At 32.9% G+C, this 14,707-nt stretch overlaps 1 protein-coding gene and 1 non-coding gene across 2 annotated transcripts; both read right to left on the bottom strand.

The window, feature by feature from the left end:
• Positions 1-12,255: 12,255 nt before the first annotated feature.
• On the bottom strand, positions 12,256-14,469 carry LOC133326497 (inositol monophosphatase 1-like). The gene is made up of 4 exons (XM_061535119.1): positions 14,345-14,469; positions 14,075-14,208; positions 12,857-13,225; positions 12,256-12,520 (listed from the first exon to the last, which is right to left on the bottom strand). The coding sequence occupies exons 1-4, from the start codon at positions 14,420-14,422 to the stop codon at positions 12,256-12,258; spliced, it is 846 nt and encodes a 281-aa protein (XP_061391103.1). The 5' UTR covers positions 14,423-14,469.
• Positions 13,553-13,670, bottom strand: LOC133326500 (small nucleolar RNA SNORA11). The gene has a single exon (XR_009754196.1). It is a non-coding gene; the product is annotated as a small nucleolar RNA SNORA11 (small nucleolar RNA).
• Positions 14,470-14,707: the final 238 nt, after the last annotated feature.

The following is a 14,707-nucleotide window of genomic DNA, read 5'->3' as shown; positions in this document are numbered from 1 at the left end:
AAAAGTTTCGTGAAAATCGGTTCAGATTTAGATATGATTGGCACAACGTACTGATTTAATATAAATTAACATCTGGCAAGTTTCCCTAAAATCGGTTCAGATACAGATATATAACAAAAACCGAGTCGTCTGTTAGAATACATATGTAGAATATAACCAAAATGGTGAAGGGTATCATATAGTCGGCCCAATTCGACTTTTCTACTTTCCTTACTGCTTTTGTTCTAAAAACCACTTATAACGCCACCTCCTCTGATAAAAAACTCACTTCTCCTATCAATGACTGCTGATCTTTATTTTTTGTGAGAGACAAATTATGTCATTAAAACACCAACATCATATTTTGATAATAGAAATTTTCATATCTAAAAAAAAAAAAATATTTTTTATAAAAAGAAAATAATAACAATTAAGTGTCAAATTTTATATAAACTTTGTTTATCTTTTTCTTTTTTAAATTCTCATTTGATGATATAGATAATAGTTTATTAAATAAATAAATTTAATAATAAAATTAAAAAAATTAATAAATACATATAATAAAAAAACAATTAAATATTTTATATTAATAATAAATTAAATTTATTAAAAAAAATTAAAAATATATATACATATGTTATAGTATTAATAATTAATTAATGACAAATGTCGCACAGCAATAAACAAACAAACCGAACTTTTCCTATTCTGATAAAATAAAAAGCTGTGTTAAACATATTTTGCAAAAATAAAAAATAAATAAACAGAAAATATCACTCCATTTAAATAATAATAAAAAACTGCTTAATATCATCAATAGAAGGTCATAAAAAAAACTAAAAATCAATCAATTCTTAGATGGTTAATTCATAGAAAAATAATAAAACAAAACAACAATATCAACATTCATAACCAACAACAACAACAGAAACATGTTCAAACCAAAAAAGAATTAAAAAATTAAATAATGAAAAAATAGTAAAGTACATTAAATAAATTAATGAAATATAAAGATTTTTATCATTAACCTTAAAAAAGATTGAACGAAAAAAATGGAGTACTAAAGAAAAAAAAAATAAACCACAACAACAAAACAAGAAAAACAATACCTACTATGGAGATTGAAAAATAATAAATAAACAAAAATGAAAAATTTGAAATATGTGTGTTTATGGGACAGGTGGGGTTTTTTAAAAAATGATAAAAATTGACGGACCAAATGGCATTTAAAGACCACATCTTGATAAAATATGTATTTTTGCCATATTTTTAATGGATTGAGCTGTGCCAAATTTCATAACTTTCGGATCATAAAAACCAGCAAGGAAAGTAGTAAAGTCGGACTACATGATACCCTTCACCACTTTATGTATGTTGAACATATGTACCCTTACAATTTCATGTCAATGTTCCCTCGAAGGGATATACACTTTTGTGCAACCTATGCTAAATGTAGTTTCAATCGGGTACATTTAGAATCGTTTGCGTACAATGGGACGCATTTATGGAAATCGATTTATAGCAAACTTGATACACGCACACCAGGGATGATCCGTGTGACGAATTTTTTGGTTTTTGACTGTCAAAAAAGTGTAAACGTCGAAAACGTCATATACCTGTATAAAATGTAATAAATGTAGTAAACGTCATTTATTTCAATATTGTCAGCATATACAGTTATTTTCAAGAATACATATTATTTTTACATATATCTCACTATACCTTGCTAGAACTGGTAAAAATTACTAAAGTTTTTTGAGAAGAAAATTTTGAAATTTTATATTAATTTGAGTTAAGCATGCGTAATATCCAGATTGATTAATGGAAATTGCTATTTTGTCAAAAACCTAATGGATTTGGGTAGGTTTCCGACGTTTCTGACGTATGTATTATACGTCGGAAATGTATGTCATTTACGTCACTGTTTCTGACAGGCCATCTCTGACGCACACAGTATATCGCACTGTTAAAAAAGAATATATATATATATATATATATGAGCTATATCAAAATCTGAACCGATTTCAAGGTTCATAATCATTCATCATTCTAGACTTAATTTAGTACGCCATGATATATAGGGACTATGGTGCACCATTTACATAAAATCGGACGAAAATATATATGGGAGCTATATCTAAATCTGAACCGATTTTCTCGAAACTTGGCACACATCATTTTAGACCAAATTCAGTACCCTATGCCAAATTTCGTACAAATCGAAAGATATATAGGGATTATGGTGCACCATTTACATAAAATCGGACGAAAATATATATGGGAGCTCGAAACTTGGCACACATCATTTTAGACCTAATTCAGTACTCTATGCCAAATTTCCTGCAAATCGAAAGATATATAGGATCTTTGGTGTCCCATTTACCATAAATCAGACGAAAATATATATGGGAGCTATATATATGGGAGCTGTATCTAAATCTGAATCGATTTTCACGAAACTTAGCATATGTAATTCTAGACTCAATTCAATGCGCTGTACCAAATTACGTGCAAATAGAAAGATATATAGGGACTATGGTGCAACATTTACATAAAATCGGAATAAAATATATATGGGAGCTAGTCTAAATCTGAATCGATTTTCACGAAACTTAGCATATGTAATTCAATTCCATGTGTTATACCAAATTACGTGCAAATCGAAAGATATATAGGGACTATGGTGCAACATTTACATAAAATCGGAAGAAAATATATATGGAAGCTATATCTAAATCTGAACCGAGTTTCTCGAAACTTGGCACACATCATTCTAGACCTAATTTAGTACTCTATGCCAAATTTCGTGCAAATCAAAAGATATATAGGATCTTTGGTGCTCCATTTACCTTAAATCGGACGAAAATATATATGGGAGCTATATATAAATCTGACTCGATTTTCTCGAAACTTAGCACATCTCATTCAAGACTCAATTCAGTACTCTATGCCAAATTTCGTGCAAATCGAAAGATATATAGGGACTTTGGTGCACCATTTACCTTAAATCGGACGAAACTTTATATGGGAGCTATATCTAAATCTGGACCGATTTTCTCGAAACTTGGCACATATCATTCTGGACCTAATTCAGTACGCTATGCCAAATTTCGGACGAAACTTTATATGGGAGCTATATCTAAATCTGGACCGATTTTCTCGAAACTTGGCACATATCATTCTGGACCTAATTCAGTACGCTATGCCAAATTTCGTGCAAATCGAAAGATATATAGAGACTATGATGCACCATTTTCATAAAATCGGACGAAAATATATATGGGAGCTATATCTAAATCTGAACCGATTTTCTCGAAACTTGGCACATATCATTCTGGACCTAATTCAGTACGCTATGCAAAATTTCGTGCAAATCGAAAGATATATAGGGACTTATATATCTATATAGGTGCCTATATCGGACAAAAATATATATGGGAGCTATATCTAAATCTGATCCGATCCTTGGGGTAATTAAGTGACTTGTGCCAAATTTCATCCAAATCCGATCATAAATGCGACCTGTACTTTCTTTACAATTTAACATCTACAGACGGACACACGGACGGACGGACGGGCGGACATGCATAAATCGATTCAGAAAGTGATTCTATACATATTCTCAAAAGGAACCATGTGTCTATCTCGTTTTCTTTTGCCTGTTACAAACATATGCACAAAGACATAATACCCTGTACCACAGAGTGGTGAAGGGTATACATAGGTAATTTTACCACATTGTTGATGTTGTTAGTTCTTTAAACGACATCGGGTCTTTCAGAAAAAAAAAATGAAATACCAAACATTAGCTACTCACCAAACCAAATATACCGAAAATGACGCATGACTGTTTGAAAAATATGTCTGAAATCCTCCTCAAAATACATAATATTAGGGCTTCCTTTATTTCGGACTATACCAAAAGGGACCGATATTAAAAATTCTTGGTGGGGATTCTTAGAGACCCAATGGCTACAAGGTTAAAGCGGGTATCCGAAAATAAAACGAAATATCAAACTACAGGTACTCCGGTTGGACCTTTAAAATACCTAAAATTAAGCGTGACGCTTAAAAAAGATGCCTAAAGTCCTCCAAAAAATATCGAATGTTTAAACTTCCATTATATGGGGCTATACCAAAAGTAACCGACATTGAAAATTCTTGGTGGGAATTCTTAGAGTCTCAATGACAATCCAAAATTGAATTAAAATTGCCAATCCAATTCGGTTAAAATAGGCGTGCTCCAATTCCCAAAAATGCCGTTATATGGTGTCTGCATCAATACTTGTGTTAATATTTATAATATCTATTTGGTAGAGACTTCAGACGTCTTTTTTAACCGGCACGCGTCATTTTGGGTATTTTAAAAGTCATTTCCCCCAACTCGAATACCTGTAGTTTGAACGCAAAATATCAAATTACAGCAGATTTGGTTGAAAACGTATCCAACCTCTCTAAAATACCACCCATTTGTAATACCCAACATCCTAGATCAGTGATAATCAACCATATATACCCTCAAAGGTTAAAAACCTATTCTCTCTCCATCAGTCGTTTTTGAAGCGGAATTTCTCAGAAGATGTGAGAATTGGTGTAGGGGTGGAGATTTCAATGAGAGTTTACTCCATAAGTTGCCATTTTATTTGTCATTACCTATTTATTTCAATTGCATTATTTTTTATTTATATACATTTACCAAGAGGATCCTCTAATTAAATTAATTAATTTATTCTCTTTTCAGCTGTATTGCTGTTTTCCCCCATCTCTCCAAAACAGATCTCTCTTTGGCCTCTCATTTGCATTTACATTGCTCCATTGCTGTCTGCCTCTTGCGTTGTCTTTTTGACACCGGCACTTAGTTGTTAATTAAGGGCCCCATACACTATACATCATGCCGTACAGCATTTATCATAGTATTTGTTATTTTTTGAAAGTTTATTTATGTATGTATGTGTGACACACACAATGCATGAAGAAAATCAAAATAGTTTTGATTTTGAAAAAGAACCCCTATCAATCTGGTGAATAATATTCATTTTGAAAGTTGGCAGTAAATAATTTTGTGTACAAAAATAATAGAATTGTGACGAAATAAAAAAAACAACTGAATTTACGACTCAAAATGCAATTTTTGGGACAAAAATCGATTTTTTTGGAATAGTGATTGAAGAGTTTGCCATACACTAGTCAATCTCACATATACAAAAAGGGGTTCATCGGCATGACGGCATGATTTATAGTGTATGGGGCCCTTTACATTTCGGTACGTTTGTCAAAGTTTTGCGCGTTTTTTTAACAATTTCATGAAAAAAATAAAAATGTATATGAAAAGGAAATAAAATAATGAAAATGTGTATCCTTATTAAATAAGCAATTGGAAAATTGTGAACTTTCATAGAAAAAATTGAGAAAATAAAGGAAAACAGTTACATTTTATGCCTTCGTTGCCCCCAAGGCCCATTGTTTGGGTGTAAATGTGTGTGCGCGTTTGATTTGCCAAATTGGTCAATTCCAATTGCGGCCAATTCCAAAAATAAAGTGGAATGTGATTCCAAAGATCGTACACGTTATAAACTAGTTTTATTTTAAAATTTCAAAATAATAGCTTTATTAAATCTGAATTTATTAAAAACAACCTTCTCCTGTAAAATTTCAAATTTGAGGGTTGTGTCTTTTTTTTTTTGGCGAATATGACTCGTTATGTATGAAGGCTACCGTTAAAAGTGGCCCAATATTGAAAGCGGATATTCAATACAATTCGAATTAAAAATGTGAAAAATTCCAATGTGCCGAAAATATAATTGGAGCTCTATCTAAATCCGAACCAATTTCGATAAAATAAAATATGCGTTTTTCAATTCTCAATACGGTACACTCACTGTTCAAATTCCATCTCAATCGGACACACGTAAAGTCGTTCGTGAACTATTTACAGAAAATCGAACGAATATAGATATGGGAGCTATATCTAAATCTGAATCGATTTTAATGAAAGTTTACACACAACATTCTAGTCTCAATCGGACGAACATTTACATAAAATCGAACAATAATACATATGGGAGCTATATCGAAATCTGAACGGATTTTTATTAATTTTAATAGAGTTTGTCCTTGGGCGAAACAAATGTGCGGTATGAAATTAATTTTATTTAAAATGTTACAGCAACATGACAGACGGACATGCATAAATCGATTTTGCATGTTTGCATATGCACAAATACACCCCACCAGGGATGCGAAATGAAATTATTCAAATTGTACTGGCTTTCAATAAAATGTGTACTTTTTTCAGTCCGATTGTACTTTTTATATATTTTTTAATACAATTTTTATTGCTATTATCAAATATACAAAAACATACATAAAAATTCATTTCTATATACACATAGATAAGATGAGCACCTAAAATTAACAAAAAGGTACAAAAAATTCATTTGTTCTCCGCACTTATAAGTCTTACATATAAAATGATCAGTTAAGTAAAACTTTTTTGCAGTCTATTCTTATGAATCGTTCAAGAAGTCCTTCGACTTCAAGAAATCCTTCGTTTATATAAGATTTGAAGAACTCGAAACATTCCTTTCTTTGGTTTTAATTATATTTTCATATGAAAATACCCTTTCCATTTGATACATACATTCTGGCATCCTCAGACTGCATTTCTAAATTGACATTATTTATAATTTTTAGTCCATATTGTAAGAACAAAAATAACAGTTTGTAAAAAGGGTTTGAAAATGCTGATAGAATTGAGCCTTAACTTTTGGGAATCAGTTCCGAAATCATTGAGTGTAAAATAATATTGAAGTGATTCCCACTGCCCCAAAATCATTTCAATAGTTGCTTGAGGTGATTGCTATAATACTTTTAAGTGAAAATAATTGGATACAATTTAGAAATAGTACTAAATATGTCATTGGGGTGCTATTGTATTTTTGGCTTCCGAATAGTGCTAAAATTAGTACAATTGTACCAACTTTTGCATCCCTGCACCCCACTGTACCACAGTGTTGTGAAGAATACAAAAAATGGCTTAAAAATCCGCATTCGGCTGAACCTTAAAACACATATTTTTTATATCGTTTCAGATGGCGTTGTAATATTTAAAGTCTTACCTTCTTCATAACTCCTCTTATTTTCAATTGGGAATCCTTTGAATTAGTTGCTCTAGACCGACCATAACTTGATTACCCACACACACATTTTACACACACGCAACGTCACACAATGGTCACTGGAAACTATATGCCTCTGCTACTGCACTTGTTATTATCGGCTGTCTATGGCACATTGCCGGTAATTTTCATTAAATTTCACAATTTCCCTGTACTTTAAATGCAGATTTTTCCGTTTTCCGACATTTTCATAATAATTTTCACATTTTATTAACATTTTCCCACAAAATACGAGCAAAAGTTGCAAAACTTCAACAAAATGTAATCACGACTAAGTTGTAGTTGTCAAAAAATGCCAAGAGGGGAGCTCAATGGATGAGAGACAAGAGAGAACTGACAATTTGGGGGCAAAAGAGATCACAATGAGAGCTTGCTTTATAAAAATAATTGTCAGTATTTGTATTACAGTCGTATTTATTGTTCTTTTATTATTTTATTTTTTTAAATAGGATTTTTGTTTTTATGTACGACAGGGATCTTCTAATTAATTAAATTAATTTATTCCTATTAAACTTTTAGTTTTTCCCATCTCCCCAAACAAATTTCTCCTGTGTCTCTCTCATTTTTTTATATGGCTCCATAACTGAACGACTCTCGCGTTGTACTTTTGACACCGGCACTCAGTTGTCAATTACATTTCGGTACGTTGTCAAAGTTTTTGCGCGTTCTTTTAACAAATTTCATGAAAAAATGTAAAAATGAATATGAAAATGCAATAAAATAATAAATTGTATCATTGTCAAATGTGCCATTGGAAAATTTTAAAATTTCAATGAATATATGCGAAAAATAAAGGAAAAAAGTTATATTTGGTGGCTTGTTGTCCCCCCAGTGTCTATTGTGTGAGTGTAAATGTTTGTGTTTTTAATTTGCCAAATACCAATTGCGTCCAATTGGAAAATAAATTTAAATGTGATCCCAAGAATCGTGGAAGTGAAATATGGCCTGAAGAAAAAAATATATAATGTAAAAAAATCTATAAAAATAAAATATTTTTATTGTGATTTGCAGTTTTGTTTTCCCCACATCTCCCTCAACAAATCTCTCTACGGCCTCTCATTTTTTTACATGGCTCCATAACTGCCCCTCTCTCGCGTTGTATTCTTGACACCGACATTTTGACACTGTCAAAGTTTTCGCGCGTTTTTCTAACAAATTTCATAAAAAAATATAGAAATTCACATGGAAATGCAATAAAATAATAATAATAAATTGTATCCTTGTCAAATGTGCCATTGGAAAATTGTGAAATTTCAAAGAAAATCTTCGAAAAATAAAGGAAAAGCGAAAAAGTGGTTATATATTGTGGCTTGATGTGTTTTATTTGCCAATTAATTTTGTTCAATTGGAAAAAGCGTAAAATGTGATCCCTAGGATCAAGGAAATGTGGAATAGGGCCTATTTAAAAAAATTATAGTGTACAAATCTGTAAAAAAATTGATTGTGGTTTCCAGCTAATATAATTATTGTATTTTTTCATCCATTTACAGAAATCAAACTTAGTTCGTTAAGTGATGCATATATTTAAGGGCCACATAGCGGATGCGCTTCATTGGGAGTTGGCCAAGCTGGGTAACTGTTGTAAAGAGTATGAGAAAGATATAAAGTGTGTTATGATCATACCATCATATGATCATATTCCAAGGTGGATAGCATGCAATAATGTGTGGGGTTTTGCCGACCTGTATAAATTAACTGTGTTTTTCCAAAAGATACACTAGAGTATCTCAAGACGTTACGGGTAGTAAGCATTGGGCATCGGTAGTATGCTTGGGCAATCAATGCCACAGTAGAATTTTTTATTTTAACATATTCTATGATATCCAACGGATTTATCAAACTATTTGCATTTAAGGGACCCACCCATTTCCCGGTTTAAAATTTGATGCTTTATTCAGCCTTATGGCTAATGAGTGTATATACACTTTGCTACTCCAATGTGCCTCATTCTTTCCACACAATTTGAAGTCGATTTATAAATGTCCGCACTTGTGCGCACGATCACTCACAAAGGGAGTAACCGATTTAAACTTTGCACCTCACAATATTTCTATCAAACTTAAATTAAGTTCGAAGATGGGGAATATCTGTCCTCTCCTTCTAGTATCTCTCACACAAAAAGTTCAACATTTAGCAGAAAAATTTGTTTTGTAATATCATGCGAACGGACTATTCGATTTGAGCCTAATTTTGCACAGCCTAATATTTTAATCATGCCTGTATAATATATAAATCCAATATATGGCGAGTGGAATGTCCGATTTGACCCGAACTTTACACATTGTATGTAATTCTTTCATTAAACCTAGATCATGTCCGAAGATAAGACCTATCAGTTTACGCCTTTTGGTACCTCAAAGTTTCAATATTTTGAAAATTTGTTAATTCCATACCAATAGATTTATGACAGTAATGTGTAATACGATTTATGTATGGAATACTTTTACCAAATCTTGATTGAATCCAAAGATGGAACCTTTCGATTCACTCATTCTGGTACCTTCTACACAAAGTATCAAACAAATTTGAAAATTCGTTAATTCATTACCAAGGGAATTCAATGTCCGATTTGAGCCAAACTTTACACATCGTAATACTTTTACTTGACTTGATCGTGTCCGAAAATGAGACCCAATTTGTTAATTTAATATCAACCAAATGGAATGTTCTACTTAATCCAAACTTTGCAAATCGTAATACTTTTAACAATTCCACATAAAGTCCGAAGATTGTACCCATCGATCCACTTCTTCTGGTACCTCCACCGCAAGGTGTCAAAATTTTGAAAACTTGCACGTCTCATATGAAGCGAACGGAATATCCAATTTCATGGAAAATTTGCACATCGTAATATGTTTATCTCAGCTAGATTATGTCCGAAGATGGGAACCGTCCGTCCTCCCCTTCTAATAATACATCCCCCAAAATATGTCAAAATTTTGAAAATTCGTTAATTCAATACGAAACGAATATCGTAATACTTTTACCAAACCTAGATCATGCCTGAAGATGGGACCCTTCGGTCCCCTCGAAAATTTGTTATGTTCAATATTGACCGTATGGAATATCCGATGTGAACCAAGCTTTGCAAATCGTAATACTCTTACCAAAACAAGATCATATTTGAAGATTGAACCCATCATTCCTCACCTTCGGGTACCTCCCTCACAAAACGTCAAAATTTAAAAAAAATTGTTTTTTATATACCAAACGAATGCAATGTGCGATTTAATTAAAACTTTACGCATCGTAATACTTTTACCAAAACGTTGATCCGAAATGGGATTCATCGGCCGACTCCTTCTAATACCTCACCTGCAATGTGTCAAAAATTTAATAGAAATATCACCCAAATTGAATGTCCGGTTTGATCCAAACTCTGCACATCATAATATTTTTACCATGGCTAGAAAAAGTCCGAAAAACATTCAAACATATATTTCTATGAAGCAACCTCTTGTGGTACCTCTTCACAGATGGGAAGATGCTCAACTATTTGATAAAAACATATACCGTATATAAAGAATAATAAAACGAATGTGTAGTAATTCCGTAGGCTTCCGAAAACCATTGACTGGGGGTATACGACTGTCGGCCGTTTATTAATGATTTTGTGGTCTATTAAAAATTAGCTTCATCCTAATGTCTTCGTAACCCATTTCAATGTTTGTCTCTTCTTTGAAGATTTTAAAATTATCAAATTTCTAGGTATTCAGTGTATTTGTACAAATCCCTGGTGTTTAGTTCGCATATATGAAATCTTTGGTCTTCAAGCAACGTATAAATAACCCTATCCTTGTATATAACACCTTCTGTATATAATTGCTCCCTGGATTTCCTCCTTCAGATCTTTAGCATGTCTTAATCCACGGTCTTCACCTTCTACATAATAGCTCACAAGTCTTCAGTTCATTCGGTTCATCTATAAAAACTCCTTGGTCTTCAGTTCGCATATATAAAATCTTTGGTCTTCAAGCCACTTATAAATAGCCCTTGCCTTGTATATTATACATTCTCTCTTCACCTCCTCCATAAAAGACTCATTTATAAAAACTCTTTGATTTTTATATAAAAATTTCCTATCGTTCAGTTGGTCGTCTATAAAACTCCATGATCTTCAGCTTATTCGGAGGCTGTATATAGGCAAGCTGAAGGTCTATTGTGTTTGCAAGGGTCATTAAATAAATAATTTCTGTCTTTCAATTCATCTGTAAAAACACCCAATGACTTCAGAAGATCTACAAAGTTCCCATAACCTTATATGACCTATAAATACACCAAAATTCAGTTCGTTTATAAAGACTTTTCGATACCGTCTACATGCTAAATCAATCTTGATTTTGTCAGTCATGATTTATTTCTCAAGTCTTCATCTTTTCAATAACGATTTTTTATGCCCGCTTCAGCAGACGCCATGGTCTCCACGGTATCCACGTACTCCCTAGACTTCAGTTATTCTATAAGATTTCAGCTAGTCTATAGAACCTTGTAGTCAGTAAGCATCCAACTCATGTGTAATTTTTAAATTACTTCCCAAAGCCACTCAAGAATCCAACGCTCTATAAAAGCCGCTATTCTGCTACCTCTAGTTTCAACTCTTTTTTATTAAAACTGCCCAGCCTTCAACTTGTCTATAGTGTCTCCCTGGCCTTTAGCTCTATACATTCTTCCTCATACACGCTATTTTGGAAATTATACAAATTTATAACTTTTTTCTGCTATACAAATTCTTGTTTTTTATTGAGATACAACATGGAATGAGGTTAACATTTTTAATATTTTTTATTTATTTCATAGTAAACTTTATTCCACATACGGACATCGTCTATGGTTTTATGGAAAATAATTAAAAACCTTGCACATACCATTTGACGACGATATCCAATTATGAATATAGTTTATTGAAAATATGGAATATTTAAAAAAAAAATACATACAAACATATAAATGTACATATATTTTAGCTATGAGTGTTTAATTAGTATTTAGTTTTTTTTTTAAGTAAATAAAGTTTCAATTTTTTTGGTAACAATTCACTGGTACATTGTTGCTAGGTTAGTCATTTTGGTGTGTTAGTGTGAGTGATGCATTCTTTCTTTTAGTCATCTCTTGGTTGTGGATAGAATTGTGTTAAAGTCTTGGCAATTTCCTGAGCCAATTCAGGCGATGAGGCAGCCAAAACGCGACGAGCCATCATATCAAATTCTCCACCGGCGGGATCAATGACAACACCACCCGCCTCGCGTACAATAATATCTCCGGCACAGACATCCCAGGCATGAATGCCAAATTCATAGTTAGCATCGGCTGCACCCAAGGCAACCATGGACATATTGAGGGCCGCTGAACCCAAGACACGTAATCTAAAAAAAAACACAAATTAGAAAAAGAATTTAAAACATACAGCATAATGCAGGTCTTATGGAAAAACTATACATAAAGATAGGGAAATCTCAAAATATGATCATATAGGCATTAGATACAAATTTTGAACATTTTTGTAATTATTATACCAAAAAAAATATTCGATATAACGGTGTTCGGCTAAAAACAATACGAGCTAGATTGTTGCCCTTAATTTTTTGGGTACAAATTATTTGGATTCTATGGAATTTGGTGAAACTGTATTGAAATACAAATCTGCACGTATTTGCCATCCCGGGTCTTCGTAAGTTATATATTTTATTTGCCTTACTTACCCATGAGCTTTGGCCGCCATTTTCTGGAAATTTTCATTGACCACCTTCATCTTTTCAGGATCTCGTGTTGTACCAAATTCACTGGTTATCAGCGCTTTGCTTAACTCCTTCTGGCCACTAACTTTTATCGGTTTACCATTATAGAATGCACCCTGACCACGACGGGCAGTGAAACGCTGCTGCAGCATTGGATTATAGACAATGCCCAATTCGGTTACTTTATTAACAACCAAACCCACAGAAATGCATGAATGCGGAAAGGCATGTACAAAATTCATTGTCCCATCAACGGGATCAATAATCCAGGTGGGTGCATCGGTGAGTTTTTTTGGTGCCCCCTCGGCACTACTTTCCTCTTCGCCAATGAATCTGAAATTGCAAAAATATTTTAATATTTTATTTTAGTAGATAAAATGAGAAGATCTTATGGTGGAAAAAGGACTTCTATAGATAGAATACCGTCTGTATGCCGTACGGTTTTTTATATACAGAAGACTTTCTCTAAACCTTTTATACACAAAAGAGCTTTTATATGTATTCTATACATAGAAAAACTATAGAAGGTCTTCTATAGTTCTTCTACACATAGTATACCTTCGATAGCTCTTGTATTCATAGTAGACCTTCTTCTATACATAGAGTATACGTCTTCTATACATAGAAAATCTTCTAGAAGTCTTCTATACCCAGAAGACCTTCTATAGGTCTTCTATTCATAGAAGACCTTCTATAGGTCTTCTATACATAGAAGACCTTGTATAGGTCTTCTATACATAGAAGACCTTCTATAGGTCTTCTATACATAGAAGACCTTGTATAGGTCTTCTATACATAGAAGACCTTGTATAGGTCTTCTATACATAGAATACCTTTTATAGGTCTTCTATACATAGAAGACCTCCTAGAGGCCTTCAATACACAGAATACCTTCTATAGATCCTTTATATAGAATACCTTGTAGAAGTTTTTTATATTCAGAATACCTTCTATACAAAGGTCTTCTATAAATAGAAGAACTTTCATATTTATTCTATACGTAGAAGACCTTCCACATGTCTTCTATACACAGAAGACCTTCCACAGGTCTTCTATACGAAGACCTTTCATAGGTCTTCTTTACGTAGAAGATCTTTCATAGGACTTCTGTGGGTCATCTATTCACAGAAGGCCATAAGATAAATAATCTTTTTTCTATACCAGTTAAAAAAATATACTTACTTATGATCTGGAAACTGTTCCTTAATCCCGTTCATCAATAGATTCTCGACTTCCTTGTCCGTTTCGGTAACCAAATCGATATCACCCTGTTTGCATACGAATTCTTGGCGTGTTTCATTGCGACGGGCTATAATCTAAAAAAATGTCGATGGAGGGTGGGAGGAAAAACATTTGCAAAAAAAAAACACACACACAAATCAATGATGTGCAGAAAATTCTTAATGAGTTCAGTAAACAATTGATAAGGTCTATATTTGCAATTCTACTCACAGCTCCTGCCTTGTTGACCAATTCCGACACCACTTCAAAACATTTGTCCAAATCTACGTTAACAGCAGTCTCAGCCATTTTACAAAATTGACGATAGCCAGACAGAAACTTCGATGCGTAGGGAGTAAATAACCGTCCTCTTCCAATCACCAACACGATGTTTTAATTTAAAAAATTGATTCGATTCAATTCCGACAGCAACAACAAACAAACAAAACCACTACCGGAAAAATTTTATCTAATTGAATTAATGCTAGGGTTGTTTAGTTCACAAAACATTCTCGAACTAATACCGGGGTAGTTCAATGTAATGACTTTGTGAAATGAACGTTCGGAACGATTTAGTTCGACACCAGGATAATA

This window comes from Musca vetustissima, unplaced genomic scaffold (assembly GCF_032173495.1).
Source record: "Musca vetustissima isolate MV318-11 ecotype Yass unplaced genomic scaffold, APGP_CSIRO_Mvet_v1 utg21817, whole genome shotgun sequence".
Taxonomy (NCBI): domain Eukaryota; kingdom Metazoa; phylum Arthropoda; class Insecta; order Diptera; family Muscidae; genus Musca; species Musca vetustissima.
Note: the sequence above shows the minus strand (reverse complement) of the source record. Positions and strands in the feature narration are given on the sequence as shown.

Excerpts from the sequence above, each read along its gene's own strand:
- LOC133326497 (XM_061535119.1), bottom strand. The coding sequence starts at position 14,422 with ATGGCTGAGACTGCTGTTAACGTAGATTTGGACAAATGTTTTGAAGTG. Across the intron at positions 13,226-14,074 it reads GAACAGTTTCCAGATCATAA|ATTCATTGGCGAAGAGGAAA; the intron begins GTAAGTATATTT and ends TTGCAATTTCAG. Across the intron at positions 12,521-12,856 it reads ATGGCGGCCAAAGCTCATGG|ATTACGTGTCTTGGGTTCAG; the intron begins GTAAGTAAGGCA and ends GTTTTTTTTTAG.